This window comes from Caenorhabditis remanei, chromosome II, assembly GCF_010183535.1.
Source record: "Caenorhabditis remanei strain PX506 chromosome II, whole genome shotgun sequence".
Classification (NCBI taxonomy): domain Eukaryota; kingdom Metazoa; phylum Nematoda; class Chromadorea; order Rhabditida; family Rhabditidae; genus Caenorhabditis; species Caenorhabditis remanei.
The window spans coordinates 18,249,027-18,271,712 of NC_071329.1; the positions used below are offsets into that span (position 1 = coordinate 18,249,027).

The following is a 22,686-nucleotide window of genomic DNA, read 5'->3' on the forward strand; positions in this document are numbered from 1 at the left end:
CCGAAAAAAAAAGTCGGGAAAAAAACCGGGAACCCGATTTCCCGAAAATATTTTTCGGGAAATTTTTCGGGTTCCCGATTTCCCGAACTAAAAGTGTTTTTGGACCATGTACCGCCCATTTATAGACTATTTTCCGTAGTATTTGGACCACCTAGTAGCCTTTTTCTCTTGCTTCAGCTCGAATCGTTTTTGGACCATCCAGTGGGCCAGAAAGAGAGTGATTGAGCTCAAGAAACGCAGAATCAACTTTTTGAGTTCATCGGCCATCCCGTTTTTTTCTCACGCCGGCCAAGACGGTGCTCTGATTATTTGTAGTCTGACAGCTCTTGAATATTAACAAAATAAAAAGGTTCCGACATTTTTTGCGAAAAACAATGTCGGAACTTTTTTACTTCGACAATACAGTATCCAGATCATACGGTAGCTCAGATCAAAGACCTCCAAAATCAGCACAGCCAGTTTTAGGGACTATAAACATGTCCTTCTTTGAAGTTTGACAATTTTTCGTTGTGAGACCCATATCTTTAGAACTATCGAATATCTCTGAAGTCCATTTTGTATTGAGACCCATGAAACTTATATTCTAAGAATCAGTGAGGCAAGACGGCATTATTAGTGTCCAACTTTTTTCTCATTTCAAAAGTTTCCATCTTATGAGGAATGATCGCACACAAGCTACTGGTATCGTAACTCTTTTTGTTACCTTTCGTTATCTTTCTTAGTGAATTTTTAACTGCTTTTTGGATAAATCCCATTTTTGTTTTCGTGGTTTTTGTAATTTTCCATATGGTAAAAGACTATCCAGTTACGAACTGCATCATTTTTTATCCTTGAGTGCAACCTGCCCTCCTGATCCCCTCTCCATGTACACGTGTACATATTCCTACTGTAGAAAATGCTCGTGAGCTCAAGTTCTTCTGGCTCCACCCTTGAGTCTAGCCAGACAAAGTGAGGCATGTCTAGAAACTTCTACCGTACTCCATTGCATTGCTCTGCAGAGCCCGCTATGTTTTTGTCGGAACTATGCTATCTCCATTTTTGTCTGATTCTCTGTCTCTATACTCTCCAAGTCCGTCATGGTTCTCATTCTCCCTGACAACAGAAACCGCAGGTTAAAAATGGTTGCTATACACGATCGCTATCTTCCCCTGTCCAACTCACAGGCGGCTCTCAGCCTTATCTAACCGCATCGGCTCTCCATAAGAAGCCTTCAACTCGTTGTTATTCAAAAAATGTGTACCTTGGGCGTGAAATATATGGGCAGGGAAGAATCTCACCTGCTTTTGTTCAGCCCATACCAAATTTCAGTTGAGCATAAACTAAATCAGTGCAGAGGTGTGTTCAGACGTCCTGTGCCCTATGGGACCGACCCTAAGACTATGTCAGCTCCCAAACCAACACATCTGACTCAACTCGGATTCCAATATAGCATACTTGCAAACCGGGCCGGCCCGTAACTCGCTTAAAACTCAATATTATGAGCTCAAAAATATACCAAAATGTAGATCTCAGCGAGTTCTATGTCCGTGACCTACTACGGACCGGATGGCTATTTGTTAATGTGCCGCGGGCCGGGCTAGAATAGCTTTTTTGGCCATTTTCGCGTTTTTTGGCACTTTTTCCCGGCCCGCTGCACATTTACGAATAGCCATCCGGTCCGTAGTAGGTCACGGACATAGAACTCGCTGAGATCTACATTTTGGTATATTTTTGAGCTCATAATATTGAGTTGAACGCAAGTTACGCACCGGCCCGTGCCGGCCTGTGTCGGCCCGGTTTGCAAATATGCAATATAGACCAAAGAGAGTCTGATATAGCATATACCAGAATTCCTCAAATACAACTTTTCCTTGGATCATGATAATTCCCTAACCACCAAAAAACACTTAGTTATCATCTTTATTTTAGAAACTGCTCCAATTCTTAAAAGAGAGTTAAATGCGTTACCGTAGCCCCCCTCCCCCTTTAATTCGTTATCAAGCTGACATAGCATACTAGAGGGGATTTTCTACCGTAGTCTGATTCTCAATGATTAGCGCGCGCTGAGTTCAGAGCCAGCCCCCTTTTTGTTTTTGAACTTGTCTGACCGATTTTCTAATTATTCCATTCTCTTCCCCTTGCCTGCTTTTATAAGATTCTTTTTCATTTTTTTAGTAGACAATTTCATTTTCAGATTTGTAGGGTCTCGTGAGGGACATTATCAGACCTCCGCTCAATTTTCTGTACAACTAAATTGAAGAGTGCTAGAATCAGGGTAATACAAGTTTTTCGCATACTTGTCAAGGGCCGGGCCCCGCTTTTTTTTCAAAACTTCAGGCCCGTCTTTTTGGAGAGAGTTAAAAAAAAATTTTCCAATTTTTTTTCCAAATTTGATTAAAGGTGTACTAAGATGAATTCAGAACGCCAGATTCATATATAAACTGTGTCTGGCGCACCTGTGGCGCATTTCGTTCACCAGATTTTGTCTTTTGTGTGAACAAAAACTTTAATCATACCTGAATACCTGGAAAAAGTGCCCAGTTTTAAGCTAGCGCGTTTTTGAGAATCCGAAACGCGCCCAAGACGCGCCAGACTTGTTACCGTAGCCTCCTTCCCTCTATAATTTCTTTGAGAAAGAGTGACTCGAACTAGACAAGCTGAAATTGCATGCTAGATGAGGAGAGACACATTTTTCAGTTGGGCGGAATTTTGCTACCGTAGTCCGATGCTCATTGATTTTCGCGTGCTGGGTGCTAGAGCCCCCGGAGCTCCCCCCGAGCTCAACACACCTCATTTAAAAAAACTTTTTTAAAGAAAGCGCGTCAAACGCGCGCCTGACTCAGAGCACTGAGTGGGCGCGTCTAGGGTGCGTTCCAAACATTTAAAATTTTCAAAAACGCGCCAGACGCACGCCAGTCTTGCCTGAAGACCTGGCGCACCTTTGACGCGTTTCATGTGTTATAAAGATTGCGTCAATGGAGTGCCAGATTCATAGTGTCTGGTGCACCTGTGGCGCATTCATTAGTCTATAAAAGCGTCCAAAGGCACGCCAGACAATTTTTGTTTTTTTAAACCGGAAAACGCGCCGGAAGTGCGCCAGACAGGTTTTTGGGGTTCATTTTCAGTCAATTTTGTCATTTTCAGTTCTTTCCTGTCTGAAAATTCCGATTTTTATTATCAATTTGTGTTTATTCTGACAGTATGACACCCACCATGCCCGTATCCTTCTCAAAATCAGACTTTCCCTCTTTTTTATCCAATTTTTCACTAAAAATACCGTAACCCCTGTTCAAATTAACCTGTTACACAACTAATAGGTCCTTTATATCGGTAATTAGTGGCCCTCCACCCGTCGGCGAGTGAAAAAGAGAGAGAGACGATCCGCTTGTCGGCAAATATTGCGGGGAGGGCTCATCCATTTAGCAGCAACAGCCGGCTAATACGGTAATTATCTTCATTTTTTAAATGGTTATAGAAGATTCGAGAAGAATTGCGTAAATTCTGCACATTTTCCACTAAAAATCAACGAGATACCTCTAAAAATGACAAAGTTACAGATTTTCGAAACTTTTCGAAAATATGGTTTTCACAAAAAGTACTGTAACTTGGTCAGTTTTTATCAAACCGAAATAAAAGTTGAATTTTTGAAATCAGCGCTTTCAGACGGTTCAAATGAGTATAATCAAGCCATGGTTCTGAAAATTTTTAATAATTTCAGTTTTTGGAGTTTTCTGGCTATGCGCCTTTAAATTTGGTCGTTTCTCAATTTAGACATAAAATAGTCTTGATTATACTCTTTCAAACCGTCTGGAAGCGCTGATTTCAAAAATATTAATTTCATCGCGATGACATCAAATCCGACAAAGTTACAGTACCTTTTATAAAAACCAGATTTTCGAAATGTTTCGAAAATCTGTAACTTTGTCATTTTCAGAGGTATCTGGTTGGTTTTTGGTGGAATATATAGGAAATTGATGGAATTTTCTAGAAAAAACAATAGTTGCTTATTGTTTTACTGTTAGAACTGCTATTTCTGGCGCTAATTTACAATTCATATCAAACCGAAATGAAAATTGAAATTTTGAAATCAGCAAAGTTAGACGATCCGAATATGTAATGTTGGTTAATTTTTTGGCTATGCACCAGAGTTGCGCGGAATTCCGACTTCCGACTTCCGTCTTCCGGGCTTTTTTTCACTTCCGACTTCCGTCTTCCGACTTCCATTTTGAAAACGTTTACTTCCGACTTCCGACTTCCGACTTCCGTTTTTAGATGTTTACTTCCGACTTCCGTCATTCCATAATTGTGGAATTTCCGAAAAGTAAATTTCGCAGAAATACATGGAAAAATGGTCTAAAAGGACAGAAAATAGACTTTTCTTCAGCCAAAAACTAATTTTACACTGATTTTCGCGAATTTTATGAACTTTTTCTAAGAGTTTTTGAATCTTTGCGAAAAAATCTACTTCCGACTTCCGACTTCCGGGCGTTTTTTCACATCCGACTTCCGGCTTCCGACTTCCATTTTCAAAATTTTACTTCCGGCTTCCGACTTCCGACTTCCGGATTAGAAATTTTACTTCCGACTTCCGACTTCCGTTTTGAAAATTTTACTTCCGACTTCCGTTTTAGAAAAAACCACTTCCGCACAACTCTGCTATGCACCTTTGTTTCCATTTCAATATTTCGCAAGCTCTAGATTTGTTCTTGATTATGTCCCATGTGTCTTACCATATCCATCCAGATCTCAGAATTCGAAAACACGACCACGCTGCTTTTTTGTCAAAATAATCTCTTGGCCCCGCCTCTTTATTGACTTTACCCCATTCTGCTTCATTTTAAACAACTAGTCTCTCGAACTGCAATCTATAAACCGCTGTCTGTGTGTCTGTCATACCGGATGTCCAAAAATTACTATTTCTTTATCTTTTATCTTTATCTTTATCTTAAGGCCCCAATTTTTTTTGTATTTTTTCTTACTTTTCTAGATTTTTACGTCAAAATCCCACTTATTTTTCAATGATTATTTTGTCAATAGTCAACTACAGTATTCACGGTACCTCTGTTAGTTGGAAATCTGAAAAATTGTGTATTACCGTATAGCTTATCTCATTTCCGTGAGAACTCTTCTTCACCTTCTTTCCAGTCTTGTATTGATTTCAGCCGTTCTCGTCATATCCAATTTTTTGCTATCCAGTTGTTGAATTCATTTTGATTTTAAGCGTTTTGCTTCCAGATACCGGATCGCCCCCTAACGACACGCAGAATCTATCAGTCAGCGAAAATTTTAGTGCCCCTTTGAAAACGAAAGGTGAGTCATCCTCCCCCCCCGTAGCCAAATGTTTCGTCTATTTTTGCATTTTTGACACTTTTTGTTGCCGGCCCTATCACTTTAATTTCTTCTGGGCTCTCATTTGACATCATACTTGCAACGGGCCGGGCCGTGACGAGAATTTCCACGGCCCGGCCCTGTCCGAAGGCCCGGCTGAAAAATGTGAACAGAAATTTTGAACAAAAATTTGAATTTTTTGAATTTTTTCCCAAAAATGTCGAATTTTCGACTATACTTCAGAATTCAATCAAACGATAGTTATGCATCAAAAAATTGAAATTTTTAAAGTAAAATTTCGAAAAAAATTCAAAAAATTTGGTAAAAAATAGGTACCTTTTTTTGAAGCCGGGGCCTTCGAGCCGGGCCTTGAAAATTCTCTACCGGCCCGGGCCGTAAATTTGCAAGTATGTTTGACACTTAACCACAGTAGTCTACAGTAGTCATTTATGTTTGGAATTTTAGGAATCGTAGAGCTGCAACTTGGTCCAGTTTTGACCTATCGAAAAATTTTGTCACATTTTCCCGGCCCGCGGCACATTTTTTTAAAAATTTAATTTATTTATTGACTAGAATATAAATCATTAACTCAGAATAACTCGGAAAAAGTCGCAAAAAACCCGAAATTGGCAAATTAACGAACAGCCACCGGCCAGTATTATATCACAGAAATAGAACTCGCTGAGATCTACATTTTGGTTAATTTTTCAGCTCATAATATTGAGTTTCAAGCGAGTTCGCACGCATGATAGTTATAGATTGATGAGACCCAGCTCGATGGAAAGTATGAAAAAGTGGTAAACTACAAAAATGGAGGTCTATTTCTGATCTTTCTAAAGAGGTCTTGCCAGGCGTCCAGGTCCAAACATTGACCTCATTTTTCTCGAATACCAGACGTCGAGACTAAAAACTGAATATATATTCGAAATCAGCGTAATTTCAGTTTTCCAATGATATAAGTTTATTTCCCATTATCACTGGCCTTCACCGTTTTAAGACCATTTTAAGACATCCTTAGCTCACCGCTACCGTATACCCCTTTTCCTTCCTTGAGCTGCCGCCTCCTACCTAAGCTCAGAATCCCCGTAGTTTCGTCCTAAAAACCTTCCAAAAGGTCCTTTCAAGAAATAGTACTCGTCGAGCTCTACATTTTGGTATATTTTTCAGCTCATAATAATCAGTTTCAAGCGAGTTGCGCGGTTCGGAAGCATGATAGTTATAGATTGATGAGACCCAGCTCGACGGAAAGTATGAAAAAGTGGTAAACTATAAAAATGGAGCTCTATGTTTCCACTATCATAAGCCTTCTCCTTTCAAAAACGTTCTAAGACATCTTTTACTCACCACTACCGTATACCCTATTCATTCCCTTGTGCGCTATACTCCGCTCTTGCTAATCTAATCCCCCCCGCTTCTGATCTGATGTTACACCAAAATGTCTTCGTGATTCTTCAACATTTTCCAAGTAATTGAATCATGTGAATGAGCAAATAATATTTTCTCTTTTCATCTTCCCATATTCCATAAATACCAGAAAAAGATGTTGTTGTTGATTGACAAAGGAATTGTTTATTGGAAGAGCCTCCGTTGGAGAGGAGACAACAGGTACCGGGTTTTTATTTATTTGGAATAGCTGTAGCTTTTATATATTCTTCATATTATGATGGCTACTATAGCTTATTCCAGTCCCCCCTCCTGTTCTAAGCCATTTGAATCCCCCTCTTTTGGACTGATAGATTATGAGCTCTTGCTGTGTCCTGTCTGAGCACTTTCTTTGTGCTCCAAAAGTTCTTGTGGACTATTACGCACAGAGAAATCAATTCTTGCAACTCATTGTAAAATATATAATTATTTAGAAGTCAATTTCGGAAATTAGTGGTTTGACCATTTCAAATGTCAAGATTTCAAAATTCGATACTTTTCAAGTTGAAATTTGTTAAGATTTCGGTTTTTTAATTCCGGAATGTTATATAACTAGAAATCTGAGGCCACGCGGATTCTGAATACGTTTTCAGTTGTGGTGTAGGTTGAACATGAAGCGAGCTGTCTGTGTCCAGACGTTCCAAAGCCCAAACTCTCTGGAACAGACGTAAGCGATTTAGAATCCTTACAATTTCAGATTTTGAGCAATTAACAATGAGACTCCATGCTCCCTGGCCACTAAACGAATGAAGTTAGAGCTTTAGAAATTTGTATGACTATAAAGTTAGGATTTTCAGAATTCTGAAACAATTTTTAAATGTTTGGTAGGTCAACACTGGCGCAAGTTACGACGTTCTGATTCCTGACATCGTTAGAAAACGAAAAATGTTGTAACTTCGCCAGTAGATTGAAATTAAAAACGGATTCAGAGTTCCATTACGTCAAACAACCAAACCACTAAACGAATCACAAGATCGCACATGACACCGCAAGTTGCGTAAAGATTTCCGCCCACTCACCATGTTTTCTCGAGGTACTCGAAATAATAATAAACTTTATATGTCAGGCAGAGGTTATAAGCACTTCTGAATTTTTATAACCGTACGTTTTAAGCCATACAAGTTTCAAGTCAGCCGCTGTACGCACAGTAAAAATGAGTATAGAATCGAGTAGGGGTCACAGAGATCTACAATTTGACCGGTTGATCGACTCTTAATTATCATTTTGAAGCAAGTTATCTCAAGGCCCGGATCCGGCCCAACTATGTACAGTCCACAGTTCCAAGACCATTCTAAGAAGGTTATGACTTCCAAGTCCAAACTTTGACCTCATTTTTCTCGAATACCAGACGTCGAGACTAAAAACTGAGTATATATTAAAAATCAGCGTGATTTCAGCTTTCCAACGATATTAGTTCATTTCCCATCCCACACCGTTTCAAGACCATTTTAAGACATCCTCACCTCACCGCTACCGTATACCCCCATTTCCTTCCTTGAGCTGCCGTCCCCCTAGCTCAGAATCCCCGTATTTTCGTCCTAAAAACCTTCCAAAAGGCCCTTTCAAAAGGTAGTAAGTACCACATGATCCATCCCCCTCTCCGACCAGCTCTAAATGTTTTCCTCGAGCTCTTTCCCTCATTTCCATAATAAGAGAGAAAGTGCAAAAGAAAGGTGGTGGGGAGGGGGGCGGAGTCTCGACGGAGTAGTCTTTTGAATAATTATAGATACAGCAGATGTCTTAAGAGCTCTTTGTTTTCTGAGAAAGAGAAATTGTACTTTTCATGCACTTTTTGCCTTAATGAACACTCTTTTTTTCAGCCAAAGTATCAAATCATGTCTTGGCTCAACGTCTTGGCTTCTGGTCATCAGATTCAGAATTTTCAAGAACTTTGGATGACGGGGACCGAAAAAAAGTTCTCGAATTCTTGGTAAGTACACAGAGAATTCAGACATTGAGACACCCTTACCCCCAGAATGTTCCAGATTTGCCTGAAAAACTTAAAACTACCGTACCACCAGGAGACACAGAAATACAGAGGATACCTACAGTAACCCAGGTTAGTTTCTTCCTTCTTTTTTCTTCCAAAGATCATAAATGGCTTACTGTAGTAGATTGGGGGTTACGGTAAGTTCTGTGACTAAAGAAAGGGTTACTGTAGTTCTTGTCTGGCGCGCCTTCCGCGCGTTTCTTATGCTGATCATCATCACTATCACTATGTTAATACTATGGATTTTATGAATAGTTTCGTCTGGCGTGCCGTTGGTGCGTTCACGATTATGCCAATTTTTCGATAAATAACAATCTGGCGCGCTTTTGACGCCTTTCTCTCTTGTTGATCAGCATATCTTGTTGATCAGCATACCCATCACTATTTAAATACGCGGTGTCTGAACAAACTTTCTGGCTGGCGTGTCGTTGACGCGGTTTTCGTATTTCCCCAGTTTTTTTGCCCTTCTCTCAACCGTCTCTATCCCTTTTTCTCAGCCTTCAATAGCAAAGAACGATATCATTATCAGTGTCAATTACATCGTTCCCATCGTTATCTTCTTCATCATTTCCCTTCTCTCCGTCTCATTTCGTCGATCTTTTATCAATCACACTGTGTGTGTGACCGACTTATTCGTTCATTCTTCCCTTCTCTCTATTTCTATTTTGTTCCGATACAGTAGCGAGCATAAGTGAGTATAGAATTAGTTTTTTCATGTGCTACTCTACTGAATCGTGTCCGTTTTGCATAAACTTTTTTTGACAGGTACCTGAAACATTCAGCAATAATTCTGTTGCTGATTTTCTCGATAATTGTTTCTTCCTGATCCTGATTTGAAAATTCGAAAAAATACTTTTTATTTTTCTCTTGGAGTCATTAAGTTTGTCATAATTTGGAGCTATTTTTGATGAGTTATGAAGATGTTTAGCAATCACAACAGTGTTTTCCAACATTTTGAAACAAAAAGTAATTCCATAAAGCGTTTTTTTTTTCAAATTTTCAAATCACGAGCAGGAGTTGTTTCAAAAAACAGATTTTCTTATCGCTGAATATTTCAGCTACCCGTCGAAAAAAAGTTTATTCAAAATGGACACGATTCAGCAGAATTACACAAGAAAGTATAAAAGAGTACTCACTTATTAGCTTGGCACAGTTCTTACAACTGCGCTCCACCGAAATGTCTCTTTTTCTCTGACTCTCTCAATTTTGCACACTATTTTCTCCGGTTTCGGTAGAGCGCGGTTGTAAGAAGTGTTTCGTGCTAATATATTTGCAATTGAATATCTTTTCTAGTTTCTAGTACTATTATGATTCCACTCCTGATGCTCCTGCTCCTCCCAATAATATCCATGGCTCAACCATCATCTCAAGTCAGCGACGCGTTCCCCGCCAGCGACATCATCGAACTCCCAGTCGGCAGGTGTGAGTCTTATTATTATGGACCGGACTCGTGGGGAGGGCGGGGCTATAATTAATACGTTACCTTTGCGTGTGGTGCACCAGGCTACACACCCATTTTGTTTACCGGATGTGTGCTCTCCAGAATTTTCTTCTCATGTTTATTTCGGGAAAAAATTGGGAAAAGGGGGTGTAGATTATTTAGAAAAAATAGTATTTCGAAGTGATAGAGAAGATATTATTTATCTAGACAGGCTGGGGTGCCTTTGAAGGGTTTAGAAGCGGCTTTCTCGATTTTCCCCAATTGGCCGACCATTGTAAATTGGGCGGGATGCTGAAAAAGCAATTAAATATATAAATAATTATATAAATATCTCATTGACACCCTTACCTTCTTTATAAGCCAGTACTCCTAGCCAACCGACCATCAGGATTACTGTAGCCTGACTGGAATAAGTCAGGTAATAATTCCAGATGATAGTGGTCGAGGGTTTTCCGAAATAAACGGCGAGAAGTGGGAGGTAGAAGAATGAGGAGATCACGACTTCTCCGAGTTTCCCATAGCAGCGATATTTGATGTATTGGGTGTCGGATTTGATCAGGGTCCGATTGGCTTGTAGTTTGGCGGAGATACGGTAGAATGGGATGCAGGTGAGGAAGAGGGAGGTCTTAAAGAATACTATTAATTTTTTAAAAACAAATTTTGTTTTTGAGGTGACTGGGGTGCCTTCACCGAGTTCAAGATTGGTGCTATTTCTGGGGAATCTGGGGTGCCTCGGACGCGTTTTGAGCCAAGTTTTCGGCTTTTCGGTGTGGCTGGGGTGCCTTTAGCGCGTTCAAAAGTTATGAGAACACTTGTCCGAGAGGAGTACACGGTTTTTAGCAAATTTTTCATAAATTTTGAGCATTTTCATAGCGATTTAACAATTTAGATACTAAAACACCAAAATTTCAGAAATTGTCATTTTTTTGAGATTTGGTACTCCTCGTGGACAAGATCGATTTTTTCCTGATTTTTACCACTTTCCGTTATTTTCTACTTATCTAATACTAAAATATGGGAAATTTCAAAAATTTTCCACCTTTTCTTGATATTGTATGTAGTCCTCGCGGAGAAGTTTGATTTTTTTGGGTTTTGACCATTTCTAACTGTTTTTTTTTTTTTAATTTCGAGCATTTTAAGCGATTCTCAACAATTTAGATACTATATAAACCAAAATTTCATCATTTTCCACCTTTTCGAGTTTCCGTGCATTCCTCATGGACAAGACCGAATTTTTTTCTGATTTTCACCATTTTTAACCGATTTTTACCAAATTTTGAGCATTTTTGAGCCATTTTTGACAATTTACATACTATAAAAACCGTCCCTGTTCTTTTGACTCAAAATGAGCTTAGGTCGGAGCAAAAATCTTGTCCGAAAGGACTACACAGTCGCGCGCTGAAAAATGCTTCCACCAAAGCTCATTTTGAGTCAGAAGAACGGTTTTTAAATTGCTAGCATATTCGTCAATTATAAAAGTTTCCTAGAATTTCCCAAAGTTTCGAAATTGTTTAAATTAGTAAATAATTAAATTCTGTACCTCCACAAGAGCCAGAAGAATCATTGGCACGATGTCTGCGGCAATAAATAGGAAATTGACGGCACACAGTAGAATATGGATCACAACCATTATCACCCGAATTCTTGAAGTGCTCAACAAATTGAATCGCCAAAGCATTTTCATCAAAATCGCGCTGGCGTTTTCCAAGAGAAACATCTGGTAACTGATTTTGATCCATTTCATAGAACCATCTGGTAGGAAGACAGCCTTCGAGTTGTCGACAGTTACAGTAATCCGGTCTTGTTCCAATTGGTATTCCTGAAATTTTATTAGTTTGCTATAGAAAAAAGAAACGTTTTAGAACTGGATAAGTCGCAACGGAGACACAAAATGGCGCGCCTACGGCGCGTTTCTCAGAGTTTTTTGTGAATGCGGTAGGGTAAGGATGTCTATGAAAAACCTGGTGCGCCTTCGACGCGTTTTTGTCATTTTTATACCTGTGTACTGATTGCTATAACGATTGCTTGAAAATTCTCAATTTTCCCGTCTTTGACGCGATTCTACTGATGTTCTCTGTGATATTCCACTCATATTTTGTAACTGAGTCTGGCTGGCGTGCCTTTGGCGCATTTAGAAGCGGTAGGCCTATTTTTTAGTTTATAATAACTTTTTTGAAGCTATTTTTGGCATTTTTTTTTGGAAAAAATAGTATTGATTCAACTAACCGGAGCCATCAAACCAACTAGATGGGCCAATACAAGTCCACGAACCATCACGCCAGGCATCAGATTTTCGACCAGTTTATGTTTTCGATACCTCAATAGGACGAGAGCGGCGAAGAGGATGACCAATGTGACGAGACCGGCTAGAGCTCTGGGGAGAAATGGGCTGTGCTCCTTGAGCCATTCCATCAGTTTGGCGGAGTTCATTTTGTTACCTGAAAATTATTTATTTAATTAATTGTATTAATTAGATAATTACGAGAGATTAAAAAACGAAAAGAGAGAGCGAAAGAGAGCGAGAGAGTTAGAGAACGGTGAGAGAGAGAGAGAGCGGGACGTTTTGAAACCGGTACGGACAGTTGGAAACCGAAAACGGGAAAAAATATTTTAAAAAAATCTCCAAAAAAGAAGTCATCCTCGATGAATATACACATGCCGACGTGCCATCATAGTGGTTATTATAAAACCAATCACTTTCTTGAACCATCCATTTTCTCCTTCCTCTCTTTCCCCAATTATGGTGACTTTGGCGATATTTGATCCTGAAAATAACTACATGATTGAAAAGTTGAGATTCTGAGGATTCAGGATCCGTTTGAAATTTTGATCTACCATCAATACTACCCGAGTTACAACGATTTGAAGCTAGACACCCTAAATTATGTGGTCTGTCTGTGTGTCCTTGTACCCGGATGTCCAAATTATATATTTTTGAAAAGCTGAGATAATGAGGATTCCAAAACTATTTTCAACATTTCTTTAAATCAAAAATGAGCCGAGTTACATAGATTTTTGTCTGAAAATCAGCAATTTTTACCTTTAATCCTTCTAACTCCCTTCATTATTGACCTACTTTAAATCTAAAACTTGATTAATATATAATCGGAATATCCGGACACACAGACACCCGGACAATCACACAGAATTTAAACTTTCCAATTGAAATCGGTGTAACTCGGCAAATTTTGATGGAAAATAGTTTTTCTAAACGGTTTTCGAATCTCCGTGACGTCAGCTTTCTGAAAAACACCCTGACTCACTGCTATCCTTCCGTCCAATCCACATAACCACTATCTCCTCGAAAAGCGGTGCTAAAACCACCGAAAATGTCATCAATGACTTGAGATTCTCCGTGTAATTATTTCCATCCAAGTTAAATGCATGCAGCACACCTGGGATTCCAAGTGACACACATACTGATAGAGTTGTAATATAGTTTTGCCACTTGAGAGCATTGAAATAGGCGTTGAGGGTCGCCACTTCAGAAGGTTGTATGTTTTGACGGTAGGTTGAGTCAATGGGGGAATCCAAGAGAGAAATGGAGAGGTGGACGATCTGCAAATGGACGTTTTTAAACCGGACACCCGATTTCCTTATCCTTTTCCTTAACCATGTCAGACATGGTCTCTTAAGACATGTGTATGATATTTAGGTGCTAACCATACTTGTCAACCGGGCCAAAACGGGCCGACACGGGCCGGCTCGTAACTCGCGTCAAAATGAATATTATGAGCTGAAAAATATACCAAATTGTAGATATCAACGAGTTCTATGTCCGTGACCTACTACAGGCCGGATGTCTATTCGTTAATGTGCCGCGGGCCGGGAAAAAGTGCCAAAAAACGCGAAAATGGGCAAAAAAACCATTCTAGCCCTGTCCGCGGCATATTAACGACTAGACATCCGGCTCGTAGTGGGTCACGGACATAGAACTCGTCGAGATCTATATTTTGGTATATTTTTCAGCTCATAATATTCATTTTGACGCGAGTTACGAGCCGGCCCGTGTCGGCCCGGTTGACAAGTATGGTGCTAACAATAGTCATTTCGTAACCAGGATTTTTTTAAACTAGGACATTTTGAAACTAGACAGTTTTAGATCCTTATCCTTATCCCCTCTAACGACTTACCATCGCTACGACCGTCAAAAAGATCTGGATCCCTTCCGCCACTTTAATTTTCGCCACCGAGATCACTCCAGACTCTTCATAATCCCAATCAGCATAAGCAATCCCCGCTTGAGTCAAAAGTATTCCAGTCATTAGCGAAATTTCGATCAGTGTCCACAAAAACTTGGCATCATGGTGTTTTTTGTGCTTTAAATAGTTGACGAGATTTGTGACTGGACGGATAGCAATGATAGCGAAATAGGTGCACAGTAGAAGATGGAGGAGTTGAGGAGGCATAGGGATCCAAGTGTTGGGGGAGGAGGTGATGGAGAAGTGGAAGACGGAGAAGTATATTTGCTGAAATTGGGGCGTTACAGAACAGAGACATTTCAAAACTTGATAGTTTCAAAACCAGCTGTTTTAGAACCGGGACGTTTCACTAAGATTGCCATTACCATTTTCATTACCATTACCACTATCGCTATTACTATTACTATCACTATCACCAGGCCTATTACCAAGACCATACTGAACCACATCTCATGAGATTTCCAAATTTTTGTTTGTTTTCTAGACGCTTCATAACCAAGATATTTTGAAATTAGGCAGTTTTATAACTGCAGATTTCATCAAAACTATACATAAAAACTTAAAAGTCTAGGTCCGGACACTTTAGAAACTCTCACAGAATGTTAGAGACCGCGGAACACTGTATTAGCAAGTTTTCTTAGTTTTGAACCGTTCTAGTTGCCCAGAGTCTTAGTTTCCAAGCGTCTCGGTTTCAAAACGTCCTCGCTGGTTCCCAACCGTCCCGGCAAACTCACCGGTCGCAAGAGGAGCCCCAACGTGAACTGAACTCCATTATGAACCGCATTTCGGATTACCAAACTCCTCAGTGGCTCTCTCAGCGCGTATTTTTTATGGATTCGGAATTGAATCCCTTTTAGGGCCACGTAGATACAGATTGCAACCACATTGATGATGAGCACAACAGTGTCCATATCTGGAATTTGGAATAAGGATTTCAGTTTTTTTTTGGTATACTGTAACTGGGAAGCGGAAACTATAGCGGAAGTGAGAAATACGTGAGAGATAAGAGGGAGCAGGTAGTCAAAGAAAAGTCTCAAAGAACAAAATTATATTATAATTAGAGGTTTAGAAGAAGAAAAGGAGGAGAGCGAGGGAAGGGAGTGATATTAGAGAGCAGTGGCATTTGGACATTTCGAATCCGGGGGGATTGGTGGAAAATGGGGAGATACTTAACGACAAAATATTCAAAGAGGGGATGGGCAGGATTTTTGGATATGTATTGAAGATAGAACGTTAAAACATAGAGAAAAAAAGAGAAAAATTGTTGTCGTCATCGATCTTTTCCAACTTGTTATTGTGAAATTCTCTCTTACTGATTGGTACATATTATTTAAAGGCGTATTGTGATGTTTTCATATCATAATGTATGCACTTGGGCGATTTCATTTTCATACTTCATGAGTTTTTTAATTCGGAGCACAATCCGCTGAGAAATGGGGACCGTGGCCTAGAAATTCGACTTCATCGCGTTGATTTTTTGAATTTTGACGGTATTTTCGATTACCGTAAATACTGTATTATAACAGCATGCTGTTATATTTTTCAACTGCCCCCGAGAGAAATTTTGTAAAAATTGAACGAAAAAACTTTTTTGGACGTTCAATGGACGCCCATTCAGCCGCCCTATTCGTAAGAACATCGGAAAAAAATTTACGTTGATTTACGCCCGTAAATCCACACTGAAATCGGTTTTTACGAGTATTGACGAGTATAGGTGCCGTTCTATTACATAGTACAGTATTTTCGGTATCGTTGTTGTATTTCTTCAATAAATTCGATAGAATACGGCAAATATTGATAGAAAAACACTAAAAACTATCGAAAATAACGGCAGAAATAGCAGAATACTGAAAAACAAACGGAAAATTTGGTCAGCGTTCTAGAAATTTCACTTCGGTAAAGTTGTTCTCCTATTTCTGCCGTTATTTTCAATAGTTTTTAGTGTTTTTCTATCAATATTTGCCGTTTTCTATCGAAATTATTGAAGAAATACCGCCAAACTTTAAAACATCAACGCGGCCGAAGTGGAATTTCACGGCCTCCAGTTGTGCACCGAATTAAAAAAATCTTGAAGTATGAAAATGAGCCCGCCGAAACTCATACATTATGATATGAAAACATCACAACAGACCTCTTTAAATTATCATATTCATTTTGGACGAAAACAGAAATATCTCCAAAAAATAAATTATCGTTCGCGATGAGTATATATATGTCGACGACCCAATAGAGTATTAACTATAAAACGAATCACTTTTTTAAACCATCCTCTTGATTCTTCCTCTCTTCCAATTACCGAGACTCTTGCTATGCTTCTTCCTGCAAAAATTCATATTTTAAACGATTTTTTTTCACAAATGACCCACCTTTCTGTTTTTTGAGAAAATAGATAAGAGGAATCGACTCGACCACCGTAGCACCACCGATTGAATAGTTTAAATAAAAGCTTCCCATTTCCTCGTGTCCCAGACCAAGCATAGCGAGGATATAGACGCCTATAATTGGCAGATACCCGAAAATAACGGCGACAATCATTTCAGCAATTATTGATCGATAATAGACAGCTTTTGTTGAGCTCGGAATGAAGCCGGCGAATTCTTTATTGATTTTCGCCAGGCGAAGGCGATATAATTCGTATGGAAGGAATGCCTGTTAATTTAATTGGTTTTTAATTAACTTGGAAAGACACAATTACCATAGTAATCACGATTGGTGTCAGGGGAAGCATTGTAGTCCAGTTTTGAGATGTGTTGATTGCTCCAATAGTACCCGCAATATCGGTTTTCGCCGGCTGCCAGAAACACGAAGCAAATATTCCGTTGATAATAAGAGTTAGGGCGGTGAGTACTCCGAAGATAATGAAAAGTCGATATCCTTTAGGAGACATAGTGATCAAAATCTCTAGGGCGATAATTTTGAGGAGCAGAATAGTGAATTTGGTGGAGACTAGGGACCAATGTTGGATAGTGAAGAATGTGGGGATGCTATCGGTCGGGAGAAGAATTGATGAGAAGCTGATAAAGAAGGCATTGCCCTTGATATGATAACTCTGAAAATGATAGATACAGTAACCTATGTAGTCGTTATAATGTTTTATCCATACTTGTCAACCGGGCCGAGCTCAAAAATATACCAAAATGTAGATCTCGACGAGTTCTATGTCCGTGAGCTACTACGCGCCAGATGTCTATTCGTTAATATGTCGCGGGCCGGGCTAGAATGGCTTTTTTCGCCATTTTCGCGTTTTTGGCACTTTTTCCCGGCCCGTGGCACGTTTAACTCGTCGAGATCTACATTTTGGTATATTTTTGAGCTCATAATATTCATTTTGACGCGAGTTACGAGTCGGTTGACAAGTATGGTTTTATCGATATCGCCATCACTATCACTATCACAACCACCTTCCCCCTTTCGACTTACCGGGCTCAACACGAAAGTTTCCATCATCAGAAATAGATTGTAGGCAGTGGTCAGGTGCATTATGATCTTGTATTGAGGTATAGTCTTGGGCTTCTCAGAGTTGAACAGGATCCACCAAATGACTAAGTAGCCAACTATTCCTGCAGAGCATGCCAATGAAGGGATAATGGTTGCCAGGTCGAACATGATCTGAAATTTTATTTATTTATTATTACTATTATTTTTTAATAAGATATAAAAAGAGATTACGATAACGAGAGAACAGAAGAGAGTTGGGTGAATAGGGGATAATCAGGGGGTAATTAGATGGTGGTAAAGCAAAAAATTGAAAAAAAAAGAAAAAGTCCAGTCGGGGTAGTGTAGGTTCGTACGGAGTATTTTTGTTGTAGCACATCCCATTTCCTGAAAAAAGTAATGACTTCAGCCTGTTATTCAAAAAGTGCTTCATATCCACTTTACCATTATCTCCTCTAGAAAAACCACCAATCAGTCTACAACACAGTTTCGCTCCACCGCGAAGATGGCGTTGCCCACATTTCCATTTGTGGATTGACCTGACCTTTTTTTTCTGGAAATTACATTTTGTTGACGAGTGTCCCCTCCCTTGCTATGAAACTTACTTAAAACCTTCCACACCACCAAAAACGATCCAACTGCCTCCAAGGCACTTATCACAACAATCCAAACACCAAAAGCCTCTCTGATCTTGATTTCCATACCAGAATAGACGGATAGCGGGACCAACACCACGACTGGAGCCAAAACGGTGATCCCATGAAAGACAATCTCGAAGAGCCCACCGGCGATGAGGGCTTGCCGTGACTTCTTCGGACTTTCCTTATGGGTTGCCAAGGTATAGAGCACTTTGGTATATCCGAGACTCAATAGCAAGCTCCATCCCATTAGAACAATCGACACGATGTTGTATTCCCCATACGCAAAGCCCACAATAGGGAAGGCATCGATGGCCTGGTTGCGTTCAGCAGCGATAGAGAGGCGGTTGGCGTCCAGGAGTTGGACGCCGTTGGAGATCCAGAAGGTTCCGAAGGAGGAAGTGATAAGAAGAGCACTTGAAGCCAGGACACTCCCTGTGAGAAGTTGATCCTTCCGATTCCATTGGTTGATTGAATGCCGGTGCTCTGCCATTCTCCATAGGCAGATGAGTGGCTTGAGGGAGGGGTAGAGGAGGATGGTGATGAGGAGGAGTTGAGTGAAGCGATGGTGGAAGATGGTGCTGGGTGCCAGGAGGAAGAAACTGTGGTTTTGGAAGAATGCGGTCTGGAAGAAGGGGGCTTTCAGCTTAAGATCGTTTTAGATCCTCTAAGATTGCTTAATATCACAGAAGACTGTCTAAAATTGCCAAATATCAATTGGGACCGGCCAAAATTGGCTCAGTTTGTCAAAGATTAATTAAGATAAGCTAAGATCGTCTAAGATCGCCTAAAATGGGTTTACATCGTCTAAAATTGGCTGAAATTGGCTAAAATTGCCTAAGATCAATTGGAATCGGCGAAAAATTTGCTGAAATCGGCTAAGGTCGTCTAAGGTAGCCTAAGAAAGTCTAAGATTGGCTAGAAGTGACCAAAATTGACAAACATCTCTAAAAAATCGGTTGAGATTGGCTGAAAGTTCTTAAGAACGGCTTAGATTGTCTAAAATCGTCTAAGATCGGTTGGGATTGGCCAAAATGGTCAAAAATCGTCTAAAATTGCCTAATATCGTCTAAAACTGTTTAAAATCATCTGAGATCGGCCAAAATTGACCAAGATCGCTCAAAACCGGTTGAGATTGGCTGAAGATAGTTTTAGATCCTTTAAGATTGCTAAATATCACATAAGCCTGTCTAAAATCGTCAAATATCGATTGGGACCGGCCAAAATTGGCTCAGTTTGTCAAAGATTACTGGTCGTCTAAGATTGCTTAAAATTGGCCAAAATTGACTATAATTGCTTAAAATAGGTTAAAATAGGTTAATATCGGCTTAGATTGCTTAAGATTGTCTGAAGTCGACTAAAATCGCCAATACCGATACCGATAAGGATTCAGTAAGGTAATGACTTGGTACAAACTTTTACCTAATTTTTCTCGAATACCAGGGCTCGAGAGCGAAAACTGATTATATATTTGGAATCACCGTGATCTCAGTTTTCCAATGATATAGGTCTAGTAGTGAGGTCCCCTGGCTACCGGATCTGTGGGATTCCTATGAAGGCGCTTTGGGACTAGAGACTATCAGGGACCCTTCCCCTTCCATTACTCACCGGCTGTACCAGCCAAATCAGTCCCACATATCCCAAAGTGGCAAGATTTGGGATTGCGTTGGTCACCAATGCATCCTGTTTTGGTAGGCGTGGTGTTTTTCCTTTTTTCGCAATCGTCAGATAAACGAAGTAGGTGACGGAGACCACCATGAAGACAATAGTGGCTGTGGATTGGATGACCGATTCCATCTGGAATGGGCGGGGCTTACAGATACCGTAAGCAGAGGAAGCGATAGACCGTTGAGGATACTGTAGCCGATACTGAGTACAGTAAACCGGATACTGTAGCACAGAGCTGAAATGATTTTGGTATAGTTTTGAGGAATGGGGGAGTTGAGAAACGGGAGATAAGAGAGGTACAAATAGAACATTTGAGAAATTTCAAAAAAAAAATGCATAGATAATGAATATAGTGAATAAATATAGGCACCGAGGGAATTGATGTAGAGACCAATCTGAAAGAAACCGACTGCTTCATTAAGGGGGAATACGGTACTTATCTTTTTTGACATGTTCTTGTATTAATAGCAATGCATATAGTAGGTTATGCTGAAAACCATCTGCGAGTGTTCTAAGGAAAAATACGGGCGGTACTTATCTTTTTCGGCATACTGTAGTTGAATAGCATTGTAATTTAAATATCATCAGAGTTGCATAGATATAGATATAGATCTGAAAATCGTTTTGACATCATTTAACTTTTGTTCTCACCTGGGAGGGAATCTTATATAAGGCACAATAGTTAGATAGATAGAGATATAAGGATATAAACCATCCATGAACCAGATAATTATAACCTAAACTTTTTGTGCAAAACACCAGAGTTAAAAAAAGAAGTTTATATAATGAATTAGAAATTATGGTTAACAAGGCTAAGTGTTTAATTAAATAATTAACTTTAGAGAGACACCACCCCATTTTGCAATGCATCCACCGAGCTTTCTGTAAAATTAAAAAATTCCCCATTGATCCGCAGCTCATACCCCAAAAACTCACTTCCCAACCCAAAAATGATGGCAAAACTGCCAATGGCCTCGACAATCGGGGACATCCCATGGATCACTGTGAAATAGAGCCCGAGCCAGTCACTCGACACATTGAATAGCGTGGTGAGCAGAAGGCAGATGGTGAAAGGGATATAGAAAGTGCTCATTGTGAGCCAAAGCTCGAAAAGGCTCGAGTAGAGAAGGGAGGTTCGGAGGTTTTTGTTTTTGAGTACATCCTTCAAAGTGAGGTATATATAAATGGTATATGAGATAGCGATAACAATAACTATGAAGAGCAAGAGTACCATAAGCCAGGCTGGCCAGGAGTTTGACATGGTGATGGCTCCGGGACCGAGGCCTGAGTCAGAGATCGAAAAACCGCTTGCACCTCCGAAAAAGAGACCGGCAAGCACTGGGCATGCCGAGTAAAGCGATCGAATGTACCAACTATTCAAGTTTTTGTACTCCGCCATCACATTAACATGCTCCGAAGTTTTCATAATGATAGCGATGGATTTGGCACCGATTAGAGACATCTCGACGATCGGGTGCGATTGGGGGAATGGGATAGCAGTGGCATCGGTGGAGAGGGAGACGGTGGAGTTGGTGAAGTGGAAGGACTAAAACAGAGCAAACTACAGTGCCCAAAAAAAGGTACAGTATACTCACCGGTTGAAGCGTGGCGAGACACACGGCTAGGAGTAGATTTGGGAAGAGGGATAGTTGAAGAGTGGTAAGGTGATGGGGCTTCAAGCCGCGACGCTTCCAGAGGAAACTCCATGAAACGATATGGAGGATAGCGGAGACACCGCTTGAGATCCAGGAGAACATGGTTGGGGTACTGTAGATGGGTACAGTATGCGGATACTGTAGCACAGAGCTGAAATGATTTTGACATAGTTTTGAGGAATGGGGAAGTAGAGAAAGATAAGAGAGGTACAAATAGAATCTTTTAAAAATTTCGAAAAATGCATAGATAATGAATATAGTGAATAAATATAGGCACCGAGGGAATTGATATAGTGACCAATCTGAAAGAAACCGACTGCTTCATAAAGGGGGGAATACGGTACTTCTCTTTTTTGTCATTTTTTTGTATTAATAGCAATGTATATAGTAGGTTATGCTGAAAACCATCTTCGACTGTTCTAAGGAAGAATACGGGCGGTACTTATCTTTTTTGGCATACTGTAGTTGAATACCATTGTGGATATCCCTTGTATCTCGCACCATTTTTGACATATATAAAATCTGTAAACAGATTCAGAATTCTTGTGACGTCAGCTTTCCATCGGTATATTGATTGGTATGTATATATACGGAAGGAAATTTCCAATCTGGAACTAGCATTTAAATTATCTGTAGGTTATCCCTGTTCTCACCTCGGGTGTATAACTTTTGCATATATAATGGATAGGTATGTAGATAGGTATAAATATAATTATAACGATATTAGCCATTGAGCCAGATATCACTAAGCTAGACCTAAACTTTGGGGCCACATTTTTTGAAAAAAAAAACTTTTATATTTTCCAAATATAAAATAGTTATAATTAACAACTAAGGAAACCCGTAATCAAAGATTATAAATATATTTGTATCTAATTAACTACTAACTAAGGAAACCCGTAATTAAATATTATATCAGTAAGTAGAC

The 22,686-nt window shown here is 39.8% G+C and overlaps 4 protein-coding genes across 4 annotated transcripts; all 4 read right to left on the reverse strand.

The window, feature by feature from the left end:
- Positions 1-10,392: 10,392 nt before the first annotated feature.
- GCK72_007812 (uncharacterized protein) lies at positions 10,393-12,590 on the reverse strand (the record flags this gene model as incomplete). The annotated part of the gene is made up of 4 exons (XM_003092760.2): positions 10,393-10,451; positions 10,509-10,785; positions 11,701-11,979; positions 12,387-12,590. 4 exons carry the CDS (start codon positions 12,588-12,590, stop codon positions 10,393-10,395), a joined length of 819 nt encoding a protein of 272 aa, XP_003092808.2.
- A 204-nt stretch (positions 12,591-12,794) lies between these two features.
- On the reverse strand, positions 12,795-15,273 carry GCK72_007813 (uncharacterized protein; the record flags this gene model as incomplete). Its single annotated transcript, XM_053726467.1, has 4 exons — positions 12,795-12,925; positions 13,424-13,718; positions 14,294-14,629; positions 15,097-15,273. The coding sequence occupies 4 exons, from the start codon at positions 15,271-15,273 to the stop codon at positions 12,795-12,797; spliced, it is 939 nt and encodes a 312-aa protein (XP_053590661.1).
- A 1,277-nt stretch (positions 15,274-16,550) lies between these two features.
- GCK72_007814 (uncharacterized protein) lies at positions 16,551-17,968 on the reverse strand (the record flags this gene model as incomplete). Its single annotated transcript, XM_003092749.2, has 4 exons — positions 16,551-16,681; positions 16,729-17,011; positions 17,058-17,411; positions 17,783-17,968. 4 exons carry the CDS (start codon positions 17,966-17,968, stop codon positions 16,551-16,553), a joined length of 954 nt encoding a protein of 317 aa, XP_003092797.2.
- Positions 17,969-18,273: 305 nt separating this feature from the next.
- GCK72_007815 (uncharacterized protein) lies at positions 18,274-21,860 on the reverse strand (the record flags this gene model as incomplete). The annotated part of the gene is made up of 6 exons (XM_053726468.1): positions 18,274-18,350; positions 18,403-19,060; positions 20,044-20,338; positions 20,941-20,985; positions 21,048-21,649; positions 21,699-21,860. 6 exons carry the CDS (start codon positions 21,858-21,860, stop codon positions 18,274-18,276), a joined length of 1,839 nt encoding a protein of 612 aa, XP_053590662.1.
- Positions 21,861-22,686: the final 826 nt, after the last annotated feature.